The 21,676-nt window shown below is 43.3% G+C and overlaps 1 protein-coding gene across 2 annotated transcripts in view; it reads right to left on the minus strand.

Moving 5' to 3' along the window:
- The window catches only part of UBTD2 (ubiquitin domain containing 2), a 117,092-nt gene that overhangs the window by 57,636 nt on the left and 37,780 nt on the right, over nucleotides 1-21,676 (minus strand). The window contains exons 1-2 of one of the 2 annotated variants that reach the window (XM_073355813.2): nucleotides 16,294-16,345; nucleotides 2,747-2,983 (exon numbers count right to left, since the gene is read on the minus strand). In XM_073355813.2, the coding sequence (XP_073211914.1) occupies nucleotides 2,747-2,921 (175 nt within the window). In that variant the 5' untranslated portion in view covers nucleotides 2,922-2,983; nucleotides 16,294-16,345. Of the gene's footprint in view, nucleotides 1-2,746; nucleotides 2,984-16,293; nucleotides 16,346-21,676 lie in introns of those variants that run through there. The other variant, XM_073355812.2, reaches the window with a different exon arrangement.

The following is a 21,676-nucleotide window of genomic DNA, read 5'->3' on the forward strand; positions in this document are numbered from 1 at the left end:
ATATGTCTGTGTATATATAAATATGTGTACACCCCCCCAACCATCTGTGAGCAAGGCACTAGAGGCAGCTGTAGGTAACACTGAAGGGAGAATTTTCTATGGTTTATAATATTCCTCCTAAATTCCTAAAAATGTTCAAAGTAGTGCCTTCTTAATTACCCGAAGATTTTCAGATTTTTCATCTTTTTTTGGCACTCAGTTAAACAGTTGGGATTTAAAACTTCAAACTCTGAATGCCCTCAATGACATAGGTACAGATGCTTTGCAAGAGAATTTGAAAAGAAAATTATTTCTTTTCCATTTGATCAACAAGTCAAAAGTGCACATTGAACACGTGGGTTTCCATAAAGAATGTGCGCAGACACATGTACATATACAAACAAGCACGTACACATCTGGATATCCACGCACAGCCCTACCCCTCCCAGCAACCTGCTAAACCAGCATTTCTCAAAGTTTGGGTCACTGGGTCGCTCTGGTCAGCGCCACTGACCAGGATGTTAAAAGTCCCGTCAGCAGCACTGCCCAGCTAAGGAAGGCTAGCGCCTCCCTGTTCCAACACCGTGCTGCGCCCCAGAAGCAGCCAGCAGCAGGTCTGGCTCCTACACCCCAACCCTCTGCCCCAGCCCTGAGCCCCTCCCACACCCCAAACCCCTCATCCCCAGCTCCACTGGCATCAACAATTTTCTTCAACTGGGTCCCCATAAAAAGAGCTTGTAAATGGCTGTGCTAAACCATCCCATCCCTACAGAACCCTTTCCTACACTTACTGATCTTCCAGTCTATCTTTAGGATGGCAAAGATCTAACAAGTCAGACAGTCTCTTTGCATGGCTTGCTGTCACAAGTTTCACATTTCATCTGAAAATGACAATTCATTTGTACCCTTGTGCAAAATTTAAACTGAATGCATGATCTAATGCTGTCAAAATATCTCATAATCAGTATCCTGTATAATCCAGTCATTGAATTTGACACAGAATCCACCTCTCACTGCAAAAATGTGCTCCAGGATTCAAGTTTTCATTTTCTAAAACAATTATGGTTTGATTAATCATTTGTATTATGGTAGCACTCAGAAACTTCAATCAGGATCAGAGCTGCATTGTGTTGGGCTCCACACATACATTTAGGCTATGTGTGCACTACACAGCTTTTAGCGACATGGCTGTGTGGCTACAGCCGTGCTGCTAAAAGTCGTGCAGTGTAGCTGCTGTTTGTTGGCTCTCCTGCCGACCCAAAACTTCCAGCCCCACTGAGTGGTGTTTGTGTTGTCAGCAGGAATGCGCTGTTCACACTGGTGCTTGTTGTGGCAAAACTTGTGTCTTTCGAGGGAGGGATGGGGTGGTTTAACATCTCTGAAAGACAAAACTTTTGTCGTTCCATTGCCAGTGTAGACATAGCCTAAGAGATAGTCCTTATCCTACAGAGCCTAAAATCCAATACAACAGAAAAGACTTAACAAGTGAGTGTCATAAATGCAAGGGAAGGAGAATGAAGGTAATAGAGAACAGAGGTTAAAATGATAAGAACATGTGGTGAGAAGCAATCTATGTGACAATTTTATTATAAAATTAAATAAATTAGATACCAGTAAACCTACTGATCCTTTTGGTTACAAAGAAAAACCTTCAAAATGGAAACGAAGTGAAAACCAGTGCATTGTTGTATTCCCAAGTCTGGACATGATCACTCCCAAAAGGATCACATACAATATCCCAGGTTAACTGAAGCTCCTGGACAGCCATTTTTCACGTCTGTCCCCTTGGACTATACTGTGAATTAACACTTCAGGCAAAACAAGGTCAGAATGTATACACTGCCTATCAGAACTTCATCATTCCACTTCAGGCATGGGAGACTAAAAGTACAGTCGAACCAGAGCATGCAAGCTTTGAAGCCTGTGCTCCACTTTGGTCCTATTCCCCATATTTCCTGAATCCTCAATCATCAAATACTTAAAATAAACTACAGCTCTGATTTCCTGAAAGTGGGTATTCAAATCTCTACCTCTGCTACCAACAATCCTTAGAAAAACTAGAACGGAACAAAATCCTGCTAAACTTAAAAACAATGAACATGAGAAGCAGTTTATTTCTTACACTGACTGCTATATGTAAGGAAAGAAGAGAACTTCACAAGAAGGAGATCAAAAGTCAAACTACAGATTCAGTAGAAGTGAAAACACATGAAATAGGGACATCCGAGATCTCAAAGCATTTGCAAACTCTACCAGGTGTTTTAGATGATGATCTTCCCCCGTGAAGAATCAATTAAAACACCATGAAATCTGCCATATACAGTTATCCTATAGACCAGAAGACCAACATGATTGACCCAGAAGAGGTGGTTTTTAAACGGTACAATAAAGCTGTACTGGAAATCACATGTGGGTATTTTGAAGTAACCTCTTGAAACAGAGCATGCCTTTGTATGTCATGTCCTTAGTGCAGGTGTTAATACACATTTTAAACAGCATACATCTGAGACTTAGCTAACTAGAAAGATTATATGTTGTCAGCTCCCTTTTGAATCCCAGCAAAATTCTGGTTTCTTTCAACATCAATATGGTAAACAGAGAAAAATGACTGTCATTATCGAGTGACCTATCAACAAACAAGGACTTCTAGGATATTGTGTGTCTCATAAATTTATTCCCAGATGGTAAACTATACTCACAATCCTTCCATTCCCATTTACCCTGTTACTATTCTTGCTCAGGTTCTGTCCATCTCAGACAAACCTACCATGTGGTAGCGTTATGTTTGCACCATCAATGATTGCTTGTGCCAGTTCATGATCATTGCTCTCAAACGCATGTGCAGCAGCCTTGAGGGCATCCCAAATCTCCTTGCGGCCTTCAAAAGCTGGTGCTGTGTCCCAAAACTCATCTCTTTTACTGCGCAGCTGTCCATCTGTCATTGGGTAATCACTTTTCCATTTTGGTTTCTCTTTTTTCAGGGGTTGATTACGACCTAAAGCAACTGTAGAAAAAGATACAAACACACATTACTAAAGTCAATGTGGTTATATTTTAGTTGTGAGCAGCTTCAGTTTTCTTTCTGGAAATTCCAGTCCACTACAAGCTCTCCAATCCTGCACATGCTCCCTACACTGTTCTAATTTCTTTTTCAAGGCTCTCTGGTCATTTCAAAAAGTCCCCCCCCCTCAGGTTTCACTGTTCAATTCTTTCAGGGGTTTCCCTTCCCCTCTTCAATTATACCTGCCTCTCTAAATGTCTAAAGATTCCCTGAGTGCCCTTGAACTTCTCTCCAAGCTCCCCTGGTAACTGTCTCTTCACTCGTTATGCCATCTGCTTCAGCCTGCATGACTTATTCATAAAACAATAAAATCTTTCAGCATGCTACAGCAGCTATACAGTGAGAGAAGCAAATCAACTAGTAGCATCCCACTGTCACAGAGGCAATACTGCATCAGGATCTTTCTTTTCTATTCTGCCAGCAATGAGTTCTGCACAAATTATGCTCCACTACTAAATATAAGAGAGTTTTATAAAACAAAGTATTTTTATTGTCCTCTTTGTACATCTTATTTCCCTTTTTGCATTTATTCAGCTTTTTAAGTATTTATGACTTCAAAGCTAAAATCTTAGTGCAGACACAGAAATCTCTAAAGAATATATTGTAACTTTACAAGGTTTCCCGTAGTGGATACTTCATTTACATGAAATATTTGAGAATTTGCGTCACTTTAATTATAGCAATATTCATTTAACACAGAGACTGCTAAAAAGGAACTATAAAGGTTTCTTGCCATACTATTAGGCCTACTTGTTCAGTTTTTAAGCATTATGAAGAACCACCCATTATGTAATCGTGTGCTGGTGATCAAAGAAATTATCACTTTGGGTTTGTTAGCAATTGGCCCAGCAGAATCATCCTTAAGATAACATTAAAGAACCCTGTTTATTTTGGAAGCCTAAAAGTTTCCCTATCTTCCTAGGCACTCAGATACTACAATGATTCATAGAATCACAGGACTGGAAGGGACCTTGAGAGGCCTGACCTCATGGCAGGACTAACTATTATCTAGACCAGTGGTTTTCAAACTTTTTTCTGGCGACCCAGTTGAAGAAAACTTTTGATGCCCACGACCCAACAGAGCTGGGACTGAGGGGTTTGAGAGGGGCTCAGGGCTGGGGCACAGGGTTGAGGTGAGGGGGTGAGGCCGGGAATGAGGGGTTCAGGATGCGGGAGGGGATCAGGGCTGTGGGTGCAGGATCTGGGGTGGGGTCAGGGATAACGGGTTTGGGGTACAGGAGGGGCTCCAGGTTTGGGGGGGGGGGCCTCAGGGCTGAGGCAGGGGATTGGGGCACGGGTTTACCTCAGGCAGCTCCCGGTCAGCAGCAGTGCTAAGGCAGGCTTCCTGCCTGTCCTGGCACCATGGACTGCACTGTGCCCCGGAAGCGGTCAGCAGCAGGTCTGGCTCCTAAGCAGAGGTGCACAAGCGGCTCCGCGCAGCTCTCTCCTGAAGGCACTGCACCCCCCTGCTCCGATTGGCTGGTTCCCGGCCAGTGGGAGTGGAGAGCCAGTGCTCTGGATGGGGGCAGCATGCGGAGCCCAGTGGCCCCACTGCCTAGGAGCCGGACCTGCTGCTGGCCACTTCTGCGGTGCAGCGTGGTGTCAGAACAGGTAGGGACTAGCCTGCCTTATCCAGGCAGCACTGCCGACGGGACTTTTAATGGCCTGGTTGGCGGCGCTGACCAGAAACACAGTGACCGAATGCCTTACATTCCGTGACTCAGTACTGGGTAGCGACCTGCAGTTTGAAAACCACTGAACTAGCCCATCCCTGACAGATGTTTGTCTAACCTGCTCTTAAAAATCTCCAATGATGGAGATTCCACAACCTCCCTAGGCAATTTATTCCAGTGCTCAACCACTCTGACAGTAAGAAAGTTTTTCCTAATGTCCAACCTAAACCTCCCTTGCTGCAATTTAAGCCCATTGCTTCTTGTCCTATGCTCAGAGTTGAAGAACAACAATTTCTTTCCCTCCTCCTTGTAACAACCTTTTATGTACTTGAAAACTTATGTCCCCTCTCAGTCTTCTCTTCTCCAGACTAAACTAACCTAATTTTTTCAATCTTCCCTCACAAATCATGTTTTCTAGACCTTTAATCATTTTTGTTGCTCTTCTCTGGACTTTCTCCAATTTGTACACATCTTTCCTGAAATGTGGCGCCTAGAATTGGATACAATAGTCCAGTTGAGGCCTAATCAGCGCGGAGTAGAGCGGAAGAATTACTCCTCGTGTCTTTCTTACAACTCTCCTGCTAATGCATCCCAGAATGATGTTTGCTTTTTTTGCAACAGCGTTACACTGTTGACTCATATTTAGCTTGTGATCCACTATGACCTCCAGATCCCTTTCACAGAACTCCTTCCTAAGTAGTCATTCCCCATTTTGTATGTGTGCAACTGATTGTTCCTTCAAAAGTGGAGTACTTTGCATTTGACTTTATTGAATTTCATCCTATTTACTTCAGACCATTTCTCTAGTTTGTCCAGATAATTTTGAATTATAATCCTATCCTCCAAAGCATTTGCAACCCCTCCCAGCTTGGTATCATCTGCAAACTTTTTAAGTGTACTCTATGCCTTTATCTAAATCACTGATGAAGATATTGAACAGAACTGGACCCTGTGAGACCCCACTCATTATGCCCTTCCAGCATGACTGTGAACCACTGAACACTGCTCTCTGGGAAACGTTTTACAACCAGTTATACAGCCACCTTATAGTAGTTCCACCTAGGTTGCATTTCCTTAGTTTGTTTATGAGATCATATGAGACAGTATCAAGAGGTTTACTGAAGTCAAGATATACCACATCTACCGCTTCCCCCCTATCCACAAGGCTTGTTACCATGTCAAAGAAAGCTATCAGGTTGGTTTGACATGATTTGTTCTTGACAAATCCATGCTGACTTTTACTTATCAACTTACTGTCTTCTAGGTGTTTGCAAATTGATTGATTATTTGTTCCATTATCTTTCCGGGTACAGAAGTTAAGCTGATTGGTCTGTAATTCCCCGGGTTGTCCTTATTTCCCTTTTTATAGATGGGCACTATACTTGCCCTTTTCCAGTATTCTGGAATCTCTCCCATCTTCCATGACTTTTCAAGATAACCTTTAATGGCTCAGCTATCTCCTCAGTCAGCTCCTTGAGTATTTGATTGGGACCATACAAATCCTCAGGACTAACTGGTTTTTTTCTAAATATTTCATAATATATTAAAATTTTGGGAAGCCCAAAAGTTGTTTTGGAACTTTTGCCTTGTGTACAAACTGCACAACTGTGAAACCTTGTACTGATCTTGGATTTTTTTCATTTTTTTTCTTTTTTGGTAAAACATCTTCTGAACTGTAGAGAGGGCAGGGGCATGATGGAAACTATCTCATGAGAGGGAGAAAAGTTTGCAGTAAAAGTTTAATACAAACAGTGGCATTTGAATCCATCACTGGCAGTAGCAGCCTTGTCAAAATGGGTCATTTCCCCTGACAGCAGCATGGGAAAGCAATGAAAAAAAACAAGAACGTCTACCCTGGTCAAATATCACAAGACTGAGTATGTAGTTCAGTGTTTACAGGGGAAACAAATGTCCTTCAGCCAAATGTAAGGATGTTTGTGACACCCTGAACCTCTCATTCCCGGCCTCAGCCCTGCACCTCAACCCTAGTCTGTCAATCAGTCTAGGAGACCAGCATATCATATGGTGGGAAGATTCCCTTGACATGTTCTTAGTGAAGGAGCCTTTACATTTCCAGTACTGTGGAAGAATCACAAACATCACTGTCTGGTTAGGGAGGCAGTAAAAGACCTAATCCGTCACCCCACCTCTGCAATACAGAAGACAAATTGTCTCTGATCAAAATAAGACTGCAGCTGCTGTGCCACTGAGGTCCAGCGAATACAGTTTCTGTTTAATTGAGCTGCTAATTATTAGTCCTTAAAAATCTCAACGCACTGATGGAACAGGAGAAATGTTTATATTTAACGTTCTACAAATCTACATTTACAAGGGGTGAGGTGAGTGACATTCCTTTCTTCCCATACTCTGCTCATTTTGGCAAAGATGATGGCACAAGCAAAACAAAACCCATGTCCCTCTCAACTTTATTCCACACATTTTAGATCAGCAGTTTAAATCAGAATATTCTCCATAACCCCTCCCTTTCACATACACAGCTACAATTAGCTACAACGAAGACATTTTTAACAGGGGACCCACTAAGGTTCTACTGTACTGCAAAGAATAGGAACAATTTACCAGATTATGAAAGATTAGGAAAACATGAAATAATCTTACTCCCAATGACATGAAATCACAACTTTCACTAAAGCTTCAAACAAATTGAAAATCTTAGTTTCTGGTATCAGTTATATTTTCAAAGAGTGGCTGTTTTATTCCAGGCATGTCCCTTCCTTCCTTAATTCCCTTCACCACAGACAGGACTGTCCCTAGACATAGTGGTGCCCTATGCAGCACCCCCGCGGGGGCGGAGGCATGTGCCCAAGGTCTGTGGGGGCAGGAGCAAGCTTGGGGGCAGGGGCATGAGCCAGAGGACCGGAGCGGGTCGGGGCCGGGTCACTCCACTTCCTCACGTCTGGTGATTGCAGGACTCCGCACTCACAGAGCAGCAGGAAGTGGAGTGACCCAGCCTCAGCCGGCTCTGCTCTGTTCCCCTGGCTCCCAGCCTTGGGACTTGTGGGCGGGGGGAACAGCCCCTCAGCACTCACCGGAGGCACGGAACAGGTTGGGGCCAGGTCTCTACACTTCCCACCACCCGGTGAGTGCAGGCTGCACCCGACCCCTGCTGCAGTTCCCCGGGACGTGGCTCAGGGGAAGGAGTGGAGTGGGGGCAGAGTTGGGGGTGGAAAGAGGTGGGGCAGGGTGGAGACTATGGGGAAGGAGTGGAGTGGATGTGGGGTGGAAGCGGGGGCAGCTTTACAGTTTGACTTTACACAGCCAATATACCACCTCTTTTAAACATGAATTCAAAGTAGCATTCATGTTTTAGGATCTGGGAATGTTAATTCATTAAAATGAAACATTTACACGAATTTCAGACAGCAAGGTGACTTTTCATATTATATGTAGGTACAGCACACGTTCTTCAGATTAAAAAAAAAAAACAAGGGAAATGTTTGAGTTGTGACTAAGTCAGATAACGACAAACTAAAGAACGACAAGAATGAAACCACCAGAAAGCCAAAGTAGCTCAGCATACAGGCTGTGTTGTCATTGCAAAACTGATATTCTTTCAGAAGTTTAATTGACCACATACATTTATTGCTTTTAGTTAACATGGGACTAGTGCCATTTGCTTTAAAAGTGCTATCTACCAGATTTTAGAACAGCAAACATAACTGTTTACAAAACAGACACTGAGTTTGCTGGCAAAGCCAAGATAATAATGTTCCAAGTCTTTGTTGAGCATATGCAGCTAAAAACTAACAGTGGCTCAGTCTGGAACAATGAAAAGGAGTCCTTGCGAATACAGACTAACACGGCTGCTACTCTGAAATCTGGAACAATGGTGACACATGCAGTTCAGACCAAACAGATGTGTGTGTTAGTTAGGCAGCAGATTCTGAAATGCTAAAAACAAGCTTGTTAAAACTTAAATTGTTTCCTGAAAAGTCGTTTGCAGACAACGTATGAAAATGTGTCTCACCACATAAACTTAAAAGACCAATGAAACGTGTCATTTTTAAACAAATGGCCAGAGCACCAGATTCTAAATGGAATCTTACCTCTGGCATGGAAAAGGCAGTTTGGGTCAGTGGATATTTGCTTTAACATTAGCTAGCCTAATCTTTGTTTGCATATAAACCCAAGAAATGCTAATTCATCCCACAGGATCTTCTCCCTCCTCCCCCAAACATTAATTATGAAAGTGGGTTATAACTTCCTGCAACTCTTTAACAGTGCTTTTTCTACAAATACTGAGTCTTTTCTGCAAACAATCCAACAGTGTATTACAGCACTGGAATAGGCAATCTCTTCCCCTCTCCTATGCTCACATCAGTTCTCTCCCCCACTTTCCTTGGCCCCAAAACTGGTCTGCTCTAGATGAGGAGGATAGCATGGAAGATCTGTAATTTCTGCCATTCTAGAACAATTCCGTCCTGGCAAGATAGCCCAGTCCTTCCTATGTGGGTAGAACAGTCATGATATAGCTAGAGACAAAGTGGTAAAGATATTTTATTAGACCAACTTTTGTTGGCAGAAGAGACGGAGACAAGCTTTTGAGCAACCCAGAGCTCACTTGTCTCTGTCTCTTCCATCAATAGAAGTTGGTCTAATAAAAGATTATCTCACCCACCTTGTCTCTCATATCCTAGGACCAATACAGCTACCACAACACAATAAACAACATGATCTAGCCAGTGATTACTAATTTCATGGCTTATTTCATTTTTATGTTGAAGTTAGGTCTGGTTAAAGGTGTCAAACAGGGAGGCTGAAGTCTAGCAGTAGAAGTGACTGGGTTTCAATATATCGAACAGATTGTCTATTTCTGCATCTTACTTTAAAAAGTTTGTCCAGCTTTAATATAAGTTCAGGGTGAAGAGGTCAAATTTACAAGTATTGGTCAAGATACAGGCTGCTGTGCAAAGACATTTATAAAGTCAATATATTATTTGTATAGCACTGCAGTTTCAAGAATGAAATATCTTCTCTCTCATGGCTAGCAGATACCTCTCCCTTTCCCCCAGAGACCCCTTGTCACAGAAGCCTTCTTTCAGTGGAGGCCGACCAGATGGGACTCCCCTTCAACCCTGTCAATGCTGTTCCTAGAACAGTGTGAGGAGTCACTGCAAACACATGAAAAGTGTTCCTTACCCTCCGGGGATTAGCCTATTCTCTCTTCAGTAGTTCCATTTCAAGATGCACCTCTCCCACAAGAATCAAACCCAGGTTTCATGTTGCAATTAGAGCATGAATCACAGGGCCCCTGAGAACCACCCCCCACCACCCTCTCACATTCCACACACACAATATTAAAGCCACTAAAGTCTCATTTAGGATATTTTCCTAATAGAAAATCCATCAAAACTTATTGTCTTTTCTAGCTAATTACCAGGACTGCTGTGAATTTCCCAGGTTCAGAAAACAGCATGAGGTGAAAAACAGCAAGACAGATGTTGGTGAATCTAGAATGCTGACTAGTGGGGGATGTAAGTAAAGATTTATAGTAGGTATATCTGACAATTGCAGATGTGAAATGTTAATCTCTTCCTCCACGTCTTCTGGCTAAAAAGTCATACAACTACTAGAATATTCTCTTCCACATCTGCATGCGCATGCACACACACAAAACCAAAAATGTGAACCCTTCTCAACAAAAAAATGTTTTTCAAGTATAAATATTAATCCATTGGACTCAAAGAAAATGATCTCCAACATGAACACACTGAAAGCGTATGCATCAGACAAACAGTCCCATAAGTAGGATTAACCACCACAGAACAAATGTGGTCCATCTAGTTTGCTTTACATTTTGTACAGTGGCGGATCCTTCAGAAGACTGCAACTGCTTCATTAAATCTTTGCTTTGGGCAAGTTATGAAACCTTATTTTTCAGGTGGACAACATGTTTCCAACCCTCTGCAGACTATCATGAAGTTTTTTTCCTCACTTGTCATCAATTTGATTTATTCAGTGCAGCTGTCTGCACTATTGACTATGGACTTTTGAATAAATCCATCCAGACTAAAGCCCAAAATGGTCACCTCCGTTTCTTAAGTGAATTTCACAAATTATATGAGTAAAGTTGTTTCATTCTATTAGGATCATGCTTGCTAAGTCAATTTCAATGTGATCTAGTAATTCTCCTCCCCAGATAAGGGGAAGCAACTGATTAATATTGACCAAAAAAAAAAAAAGTCTCATTATTTTGAATACTGTTATCCCATTATCAATGACAGAAATTCAACTCCAACTGCCAACTTTACTTGTAGAGTACCAGAGTTGTGAGACACCTTACAATCAAATAAGATAATGTGTCTGCCCCAAGAACTTAATGTCCAATCAAATAATGAAAACAGACTATTGAAGAAAAAGAGGAGCAATTTTTCAGTGGAGGGAGTGTCTTAAGATATGTGCAAAATATATTGATTTTCATCATTAGAAGCAGCACAAGTTGCAAACCCTTAGTTAAGGGCTGCACAACATATTCCATACCACCACCCCATCTTCAATTGCTTATAATTTTGCCAAATTTTAACCAGCTGGGTTATTTTAACCATGCTCAGTGTCTGCCTCAGGCTAATTTCTTCCAGAACATTTCAGCAGAAACAGTTTGGTCATTTATTATAATGAGGTTAGGGAAAAATATTTTTGCCTAGATTAAAATATTCTTAAAATTGTCCACTGAGAAGCTTAGCCTAGTGACTCCTTTCTTTGCAACAGGAACTTGAAATTTGATAAGGGGGGGATGGCTGCCCTGGTGTCACATGCCTTTTGCTGTTCTCCTGAAAAAACACACCTGTTTTTCATGTTGCTTTTTTAAAAACCTATAAAATTACAAACAAAACCCACATGAAAAGAGCATTAAGGTTTCAAAGTTAAACACTTAACAGTTAGGAAATGCCAGAAGTAAGGTTGACGGTACAATCATAGTCTGGGGCCCTGGTGCACACGAATTAGGATAGCCTCTAATTATTTGATGACATAATTTTTTTTGACAAGACCCTTCCCTTTGTCCCATGCACTGATTGGACAATCCCCACTGAATGGATAGCTATTCAATATATCTTTTTATCCTCAACACTATGTGACTGCCTTATTTACTTCACATCATCAGACCCTACACTGAATAAGAGTTGATAATTTTTATCCTGGGTTTTTCTGTAATGCTCAGATAGTAGTATCTTAGTTCTTTACAAATATTAAGGAATTTATCTTCACACCACCTCCATGAGGTGAGGCTGTACTATCCCTATTTTATACCTCGGGAATAGAGGCACAGAGATTAACGCCAAAATTGACAAGTGTCAGATATTCTTGATGCCCAATCTGAGAAGCGCATGACCTAATTTTTCCTCACAGTACTTGGCATTTTATTGCACGTTACATGTTCAAAGCAAATCTCCCACTGACCTCACTTGTAGTTGAGAGCACTCAGCAATTCTACAAATCAGATTGCAGGGGTCTTGAGCTGGGTACCCAGACAATGAGGAACATGAATGAATTTTTTGATTTAGGTGACTTGCCCAGAACCATATAAAAACTCTGAGACAGAGGCAGGGATAGAATCAATTCCCAGGGTGCATTCAACTGCCTTACCTATGAGACCATCCGTCTTCTTCCTGCAGTCCCCTGCCTCATTCACTTCACACACCCCTTCCAACTTCCAGAACAATTTAGGCAGGGGTCATACAAACAGATTCATTCAATACCCAATGCTATTCACTCCCTGAGTACCATGCATCCTGAGCACTGAATTAAATAAAAATCCTGGTATTTGTAACTTGAGTGCTTGAATTCACAAAGTCAAAATTATTTTTTTTTCTCCTGGGTGCAATATATATACTTCAAAGAACGTCAAAGGAGGCTTCACAGAAGCAGTATATTAAGGTAGCATATGTATGAAAAGGTGGTCGGTGGGCGGGGAGAAAGAGTGACACAGGGACAAACAAACAGTTACAACTGTTGGGAGAGTGCAGGGTTTTGAAGCAGCATTTTGGATGGACTGGTGGGGAGATGCAGGGAGACCCCGACAGAAGAACATTACAGTTGTTAAGACAGAAGATGACCAAGAAACACAAGGTTATAAGCAACTGAAATGGGAAGGAGGGGAACAGATCTTAATCAGTGTTCTAAAGGAGGAAGGGACAAGATCCAATGACTGCCTGGCTGTATAGAAGAGAGTGGAATACATTTGTAAAGCTGGATTTCATGGCATGGAACTTGATAGCAATGGAGAATGGAGCTAGTGGGGAGGGTTTGGCAGAGAAAACTAAGTTCAGTTGCTTAAACTGTACACACCCAAGTATAATTGGTGAAATAATCACTGCATCCTCTCTGGGGATAAGTAAGTTGAAAGACAGAAAAAAATATTAGCTTCAAGAAGGGAGATAAGTCAGAACAGGCTAACTTTGCATTAAATACAAATTTGAAACAATTATGAATATAAATAATGATCAAGAATGTTATTTGAATACAAAATTCTCTTCCTGTTAAATTGAGGAGCAATTACCAACTCAAAGCCCTTTTAGAAAACTGAATTTATTATTCCCAGATTTCAACAAGAAATAATCTCAAAGAAATTTTTTCTTTGCCACTGAATAGAGTTGGAATAAAGACAGACTTATTTTAGAAGTATTTGTGCCCCTTATTTCCCTTACATATTTTGTAAGATTTGATATATCATCTGGGCTACTACTAATTCTGCCCATTTTCTCATATCATCCTCAGTTTCAACACTATTAATAAATGAATTACACCACTATAGTTGAAAAACCAACCACCAAGACTCACTATAGAAATTTGGTTCACAAGAACAAAATAATTGAGAAATGTAAAAATTTTTTTTCCCTACTTCATAAGGTGACCAGGTGTCCAGTTTTCAACCGGAACACCCGGTCGAAAAGAGATCCTGGCAGCTCTGGTCAGCACCACTGACCGGGCTGCTGATTGTCCACTTGGTGGCGCTGTGCAGCGGGGATGGTAGGCTCCCTGCTAACCTCCGCACCAGCGGCTCCCGGGAAGCCACTGGCATGTCCCCCCTCAGCTCCTACAGCTAAGACAGGAGTGGGGAACCTATGGCCCAGATCTGTGGTTAATTTCATTCAGCCTGCGGCACCCCCTGGCAGAGCTCGAGCCACAAGCGCTAGCTTGCCCCATTGCAAGGAAGGGGGAGGCAGAGCCCTGAGCCTCTGCCCTCCCCCCCCCCCCACGGTGCTGGAGCTTTGAGCGCCTGCTTGCCCTGTTGCAGGGGGAAGCACTGAGCCTCTGAGCCCCGCCCCCTCCATGGGGCTGGAGCCACGAGCGCCTGCTTGCCCCTTTGCGGGGGAGGGGGCCTGCTCACCCCTTGTGGCGGGGAGCCCGAAGCCTCCATCCCCCACATCGGGCTGGAGCTGCGACCACTTGCTCGCCCCACTGTGAAGGGGAGCCCCAAGCCTCCACGCATCCCCCGGGCGGGTGAGTGGCCCACGATTGATTTTCTCTCTGTGGGTCTATGGCCCGTAACAGAAAAAAAGGTTCCCCACCCCAGCACCTGCACCCCCAGCCAGAGCCCTCACTCCCACCCCCATGCCCCAACCCCCTGCCCTGATCCCCCTCCCACCCTCCAACCCCTCAGTCCCAGCCTCCTGCACCCCAAACCCCTCAGCCCTGGTCCAACCCCAGAGCCACACCCCCAGCCAGAGCCCTTACCCCCTCTTCAATCCTAACCCACCGCCTCAGCCCAGAGCCCCCTCCCACACTCTGAACTCCTCATTTCTGGCCCCACCCCAGGATCCGCACCCCCTGCCGGAACCCTCACATCCTCCTGCACGCCAGCCCCCTGAGCCAGCCTGGTGAAAATGAGCGAGTGAGTGAGGGTGGGGAGAGCGAGTGACAGAGGGAGTGGGGAATAGAACGAGCAGGGGCAGGGCCTCAGAGGAGCGGGGCAAGGGTGTTTGGTTGTGTGTGAGTAGAAAATTGGCAACCCTACTACATTAGGTCAACAGCTTTACTACTTGAGGGGATAGTGTACAGAGAAAGATCTCACAGAAGTGGAGAACTGGCTGAAAACCTCAGCTGTTCGTTTATTCCAACATTAGTTGCCTTTTTTTCTTTTTTCTTTTTTTTTTTTAAAAGGACTGAATTGTTGTAAACAACTACAGTGTTTAGGGTGGAAGACGTAAACTGGATACCACTGAAGCTCTCTCAATCTTAACTGTTCTAATGAAATTTTGTTTTTACCAAGGGCCAAGAGTTACTATGTAAGATCAACAGTAGATAGCCTATGGATAGATCTACACTGAAAAAAATCACAGCTGCCAGTTGACTTGAGTTCGCAGGGCTCGGGCAAAGGGACTGTTTATTGTGGTGTAGACATTCGGGCTCAGGATGCAGCCTGAGCTCTGGGACCCTCCCACCTCGCAGGGTCTTAGATCCTGGGCCTGAATGTCTACACCACAATTAAACAGTCCCTTAGCCCAAACCCCGCGAGTCTGAGTCAGCTGGCACGAGCCAGCCGCAGGTTTTTAATTGCAGTATAGACATACCCTATGAGACTCAATGAGATGTTCTCTTCCCACAGGCTCCCTGGGAGGAGAAAATATATGTACATACCAAGAGACTTTCTACTGAGGTCACTATGTTTCAGATGTTATATCGACTCATGGACTAACCAGTATATGAATTTAGAAGCTAAGTATAGGTCTGTGTGCGTGGAGGCTGGGTGGGGGGCAAGGGAACAAAGAAGGTAAGCAAGATAGCATTCTCTGATGGCATCTTGAGTGACCCATTCAAATTAATTTGCAATAAAATGTAAGGCACACAGTATAAAGACAAATGACAGGATGGGATGAGTTGTAAAAGTGAGTACTCCAGGAAATGAAATCACAGGGAGAAATGTTTCAGAGTAATAAACCTCAAAAAGGGGAACCACGCACAACAAGCTCAGCAAGTACCAGAAATGATTTTTTTTTATTTTATTTTTTTTTTAAAGCGGGTCAATGAGATAGACACAGTAGAAGACAATGGACTATGCACTTGAATCAAGGTTTGCACTCCCTACAAGATTAGATTGCCAAACATTGCATGTACCAGTGTTAAATGATGTGCGTAGTCTCCACAGAAAAGGGAAATCAACCATCTGTGGCATCCATATGCTGTCAGCCAGCGTGGCAAATGGCACTGTGCAATCAGAAAGACAGTGCTCACCTGTTCTCAGAACTAGGGCACAAAGCCAAGCAAGCATCACTATGGAAGCAGGAGGGAAGGATAAGGACTCTCAGTGTTTATCTGGACTTTTCCCGCTTAAAGGTACAGTGACTGCAATGTACTGCAACAGTTGTTGCTAGTTGGTGAATAAAAAAAAATAAATTATATTGGTAATTCTTAGCTGCTGGAGACAACTAAAAGTCAAATAAGCATGCACCACTGTCTTCCTCTCCATTCCTCCTTTCCACACACAAGGCCCTAAATCACTGCATAATCAGTTTGAAGGTTTCCTTCACAGCATGAGAAATAAAGCACAAGGGAAGAGGGGGGTGCATAAAAGTGGGGTGGCAAAGAGAGGAAACTGACTCAAGAGTTACCGGTAATTACATTTTAATCTTCATCCTTCACCACCATTATAGTCTCCTTGTGATGATCTGCCAAAGAAATAAGGCAGCAAGTGAGGGGTATAGAGCATGAAAAGCTGCTTGTAATATTGGACTCACATTTGGAAGCAATATCAATTTTATAACACAAAAGCCCACCTCTCAAGAGGAAGCAAGACAGCTATCCATAAAAATGGCAAGAGTCAGTATGATCTACCCATCCAGATTTTTATGACAACAATAACGCTTGTGGTTCCAAGACATCACAAAAGTAAGTACTCAGTTGTTAAAGACAAATAACGTGAACTTTATAAATGCCCTGAATCAATTTATTACAACAGGCCAATAAAAAAAATATCAAAGGGCACAATTCTCCATTCTATGGGTCAAATCAAGGGAGGAGCTCAAAAGCCAAGTGGCTCGGATAGAAACTATTGAATTAGTATCAGGAAATACCAATACCATGTTTTCCAGGGGGTGAGTCTACTTATTATTAATTTGTAAACTTAAGTATTAGGGGTTTTTTCCAGGCCTGCCTGCTTGGCTGCCTGTCTAATGGCAGCACAATGAACAAGACATCTCTAATCTTCTTAACAGAACTCGCAATACGAAGTTCAATTCCTTTCTTCTGAAAGATTGCAACTCCTAAGGGAGCGGGACATCTTGCAGACTCACTACATCAAGTTCAGGGTTGACAGCCAACTCCTCTGCTCCTTAGTCTGACACACTGCTGCCAACTTAGCAGGCATGTTCTCAGCCCTGATGGGGAAGAGAATTATATGTATCCTACTCCAGCATCCTCTCATCAGCAGTGTAGGAACCATATTAAACTTGTAAGAAACCCTTGCCTTCCCAGCTATATTGTCTGTGTAGCAACACTAGCCTGTATGGACACACTATTTTCAGCATTTCTTCAACCATTAGTGCAGCTGCACCAGTGATATAGTGTAAGCGCCATGACAGATTTGGTGTAGGCATTTTCAGCTGTGTCATTTAATACCACCTATACTAGAGCTTATAAAGTTGCCAGCACTGGTAGATCTGTGCACATGCTAGACTGACACTGGGAAAATGCTACAGCAGACAAGGCCTTTGAGGAATGCTAGGACAGACATAAAGACATGTAGCTGAAGCCTCAAAACCTTTACTTGAACCACTTAAAATCCTGAAGTGGAAGTCTTCTTTTGAGGTCAATAGCAAGCACATGCTCCTATTGAATGTGATTACCACCACTGTTTGAGCTTGACAGCAAAATGCACATTTTTACCTCTGGAGGGATGGATTTAAATTTAGGATCACAGCTGAAAATGAATATGCTGGCATCAATGCAGGTTCTTTCAAGGGGGAAAACACCACACAGTACCTAGGACAATTCATTCAGTATAATTAGTAACCTCTTCAGGAATGCAAGAGAAAGCTTGCATGGAGATTACTTAAAAACTGTGTATTGCTTTGAGTCCCTCGCCAAGAATGTAATTCAGCAGTTTCATCAAGAAAACATTTTTTTTTAAAAACAGCATTAAATGCCTTTTATATCGTCTCATGGATTCAGTTAACAGAGAAGCGTTAGACGTATCAGATGGAGTTGCAGAGTACACAGTTCCACTGATTAGTGAATCTTATGCTGACAATTATGCTACTACCTGCTTGCTATTCAAAGTCAACAGCATAAACTGGTCTTCGTCTGCTAGTTCAGATAGTGTAGTTCTGAAGTCATGAATCAGACCATCCGCTTCCTGCTGCAAATGAATGCTGTGCTGGCCCAGGATTTTAATTGTAGCACAACAATCATTTTTATGAGGTACAAGGGAAAGGATTTAAAGAAAAAATAATTGACATTTACTGGAAGCTGAAATAAAACATATCTCGTTAAAAATAACTTACAATTCAAGATGTTCAAAGTGTTTCCCCTGCATCGAAATGCTAACAACCACCAATTTGTGTGCTTGCAGCAAGATCAAAATAAGATTAAACTAAGCTGGAAGTCTTATAAAGAAAACTTTGCTTTTATGTTGACCGAAACTTATAATGGCAGCATAATAGTTGAGCAACCAGCTATCTCAGATTCTCAAACGCACCACAGAAGGTCAACAGGAATTCTGTGAACTGATAGGCAGGGACATCTGGTGTACATCAGGTCTATATTTTGCCACAAATTGAGTAGTTATAATATCCAGCACACTGTGCAGACACCTTTTCCATTTTAAAAATGAAAGCAATATACTTTATAAATAGAAGAGTGCATTTAGTGAAATATTTTTTCTTTTAAAGAACTGCCACTGACTTTCCCATGTAATTCAAGAACTCATGCCTGAAGCCAGTACACAAATAAGGACACCAATACAATACATATAACAGAGATATGAGACAACTTTTAAAGACTGAAGACGACAAAGTTTCATGAAGATGACTCCTTAGACCAAAACCAACAAAATAAACCCAAACCTTTATAATCTTCAGCTCTCTTTTCCATGAAAATCGGGGAATGGGGGGAACACAGAAAAGAAGGGAGAGAAGGTTAAAAGGCAAGGTGGGGAGTCAAGCGACCCATTCACAGAGAACATCCTGCTGGCAGATCCATTTCTCATACTGAAGGGATTCCAGCTTGAGTGCCTCTGCTGATCTAAACCATGGCAGGATAGCAGAGACTCTTAGCTAACCAGCTCCCAAACAATTTAGGGTTTTATAGGTCAATGCTGAGGTCTTGAATTCTAGCTGGAAAGCTCTTTTCAGCAAGCACAGCTCCAACAGTACTAACATAATGTGCTCCTAATGTGAAATTGCTTAATAAACGCGGCTGATTCCGCACTAGCTTCAGTTTTGTACTGATCTCAATATGTAGAACCATGCAGAGCAGATTATGGTAATGGTGGTAACTTTTCATAGAAGTATGACATTTACACTGGACAAACATACAGTGATATGATATGAATCACAAGACCAAGGTCCCTATTTACTGCATTTAAAGAATGTGATGTTCTAGCTCAAGTATTCATTGCGAAGCCACTAACATTTTTAGCATGAGAGGGGCATGAGTTCCATAAAGAAATGTACAAAAATAAACTTGCAAACCTCATAGCTAACAATTGTTCTACGATGGGAAATGATGAAGCTGGGTAACTTCAGCTAATGCCACACTTTGAGTTTATCCTACAGGCATAGTTATTAGCAGGGATCAAGTCTCACATCAGCCAATTAACCAAATGCAGTTAATAACCTGCTTCAGCTACTTAAGCTCCTCAGTTAATTAAAAGATTGGAAAAAGCTTGAACTAGGGTTTTTACCTGACAAATTCACTATGCAGTATCTTTAATGATTAAGAGCATGGCTACACTTACAGATGTAGAGTGCTTTGAGTTAAACCCGCCTTCGGAGAACGCAGCAGGGAAAGCTCTGCAGTCTGTCTACACTGACAGGAACAAGCGCCCTGGCGTGGCCACATTTGCGGCACTTGCAGCAGTATTAGGAGCAGTGCATTACAGGCAGCTATCCCACAGAGCACCTCTTCCCGTTCTGGCGCTGTGGCTTGTGGGAAGGGGGTGGGGAGTACAGGGCATTCTGGGTCCTGTCCCAACACCCTGCGATGCATCGGTTCGCATCCCAACAATCCCTGTGCTTCCGTCCGCATTTGGCGCCATCTTTCCACGTTTTTTGTACTGCACGTGCTGTCTTCCCTTTCGGTCTGCGGGAACGGAGCCCGAACTGCTGAGGAATATGCTGATGAGTCTCGCCAGCACGTCACGGTTGGCAGTCGAATTATTCCTTACGATCCAAAGTGACAGTGAGGGCTCCGACGATATCGACTCGAGTAACACGACACGAGTTTGCTTGTAGCATTCACCGACATGCTCATCAGCGTGGAACGCCACTTTTGGGGTCGGAAAACAAGCACTGAACAGTGGGATCACATCGTCATGCAAGTCTGGGATGACGAGCAATGGCTGCAGAACTTTTGGATGAGAAAAGCCACTTTGATGGGACTATGAGGAGCTTGCCCCCACCCTATGGTGCAAGGACACAACACGGAGAGTTGCCCTGATGGCGGAGAAGCGGGTGGTTATTGCAATCTGGGAGTTGGCAACTCCAGACAGCTACTGATCGGTCGCTAACCAGTTTGGAGTGGGAAAGTCGACCGTTGGAATCGTGTTGATGCAGGTTTGCAGGGCCATTAATCGCATCCTGCTCAGAAGAACCATGACTCTGGGTAACGTGCATGACATTGTGGATGGCTTTGCACAAATGGGTTTCCCTAACAGCGGAAGGGCGATAGATGGCACACATATTCCAATTCTGGCACCAGCCCACCTAGCCTCCGAGTACATTAATCGGAAGGGGTATTTCTCTATGGTTCTCCAGGTGCTTGTGGATCACCGTGGGCGTTTCACTGACATTAACGCAGGCTGGCCCGAAAAGGTGCATGACGTACGCATCTTTCAGAACACTGGCCTGTTCAGGAAACTGCAAGCCGGGACTTTTTTCCCAGATCAGATCACCACTATAGGGGAAGTAGAAATGCCCATTGTGATCCTTGGGGACCCCGATTACCCATTAATGCCGTGGCTCATGAAACCCTACACAGGGAGCCTTGACAGCAGCAAGGAACGGTTCAACAACAGGCTGAGCTGGTGCAGAATGACTGTGGAGCGTGCTTTTGGCTGTTTAAAGGGCCGCTGGTGCTCTCTGTATGGGAAACTGGACCTGGCCAATGACAGCATCCCACGGTTATATCTGTGTGCTGTACCCTCCATAACATTTGTGAAGGGAAGGGTGAACGATTCACTCAGGCATGGAACTTGGCAGTTCAACACCTAGAGGCTGAATATGAACAGCCAGAGGGCAGGGCTATTAGAAGGGCCCAGTGTGGGGCTGCAAGGACTAGGGATGCCTTGAGGGAGCAATTTGAGGCTGAAAGCCACCAGGAATGTCTGGTGCCCTGCAAGGGAGTGAAGTGCAGTGGTTCCAATGTTAGTAGGAATCTGTGTTTGCTATGCTGACTTGCAGCACCTGCTTCTTTCCTGGGCTAAGGTATCTTTTACTTTATGCAATAATAAAGAATGTTTTCAAAGCCAAAAAAGTCCATTTATTGAAAAGAAAATTCATTTATTGAAAAGAAACAACTGCTTGGGAAACAGAAAGGGCAAGGGGGTGGGGTGGGGAGGGGAATGGCACAATCACAGATTTGCGTATGTCCTGTTATCATACTCAGCCTTCCTGTCTGGAGTGCTGTGCAATGAGTGCTGCACTTCAGGATGGCTATACTGCATGGTGATGGGGGTTGAGTGCAGAGGGTAAGGGTGGTAGTTTTCAGGGCTGGGAGGTGAAGCTACAGGTGTTGGAGGCAGCTGGTGACGGTAAGAACCCAGATGTTGGGGAAAGTGGGTTGGAGG

Source organism: Lepidochelys kempii, chromosome 8 (assembly GCF_965140285.1).
Source record: "Lepidochelys kempii isolate rLepKem1 chromosome 8, rLepKem1.hap1, whole genome shotgun sequence".
NCBI classification, from domain to species: Eukaryota; Metazoa; Chordata; order Testudines; family Cheloniidae; genus Lepidochelys; species Lepidochelys kempii.